Source organism: Penaeus monodon, chromosome 19, assembly GCF_015228065.2.
Source record: "Penaeus monodon isolate SGIC_2016 chromosome 19, NSTDA_Pmon_1, whole genome shotgun sequence".
Classification (NCBI taxonomy): domain Eukaryota; kingdom Metazoa; phylum Arthropoda; class Malacostraca; order Decapoda; family Penaeidae; genus Penaeus; species Penaeus monodon.
This window is the reverse complement of record NC_051404.1, coordinates 36855538-36855841: the sequence shown is the minus strand read 5'-3', so window position 1 is coordinate 36855841 and position 304 is coordinate 36855538. Positions and strand designations below refer to the sequence as shown.

Below are 304 nucleotides of genomic sequence, written 5' to 3'. Positions count from 1 at the left end.
ATGAATATTATTATTACTATTCATCAGATAAATCAGAAGACTTATTATATTAGATTTATTTTTGAAGGTAACTGCAAATGCCTAAGTAACACAAGACTTCATGTTCCCCCCTTAAGGATGTGCCTCGAACCCATGTAGTAAACACAGATGTAGGTGAGATGCCTGAAGGTGCTAACTTCTCTGATGAAAATGAACCTGATGATCGGCCAGAAGACGATCCACACAGAGCACTGGACATAAATCTTGATGAGTGAGTGTAAAGCTCTCGATCTGTCTATTCATGTTTTCTTGTTCTCCTCAAGCA

General features: G+C 38.2%; 1 protein-coding gene across 1 annotated transcript in view; it reads left to right on the top strand.

The window, feature by feature from the left end:
- Positions 1–304, top strand: part of LOC119585208 (AP-3 complex subunit delta-1-like) — a gene marked incomplete in the record, with an annotated part of 41547 nt that overhangs the window by 37257 nt on the left and 3986 nt on the right. Inside the window, 1 exon segment of the mRNA XM_037933859.1 lies at positions 117–250. Coding sequence (XP_037789787.1) covers positions 117–250 — 134 coding nt within the window.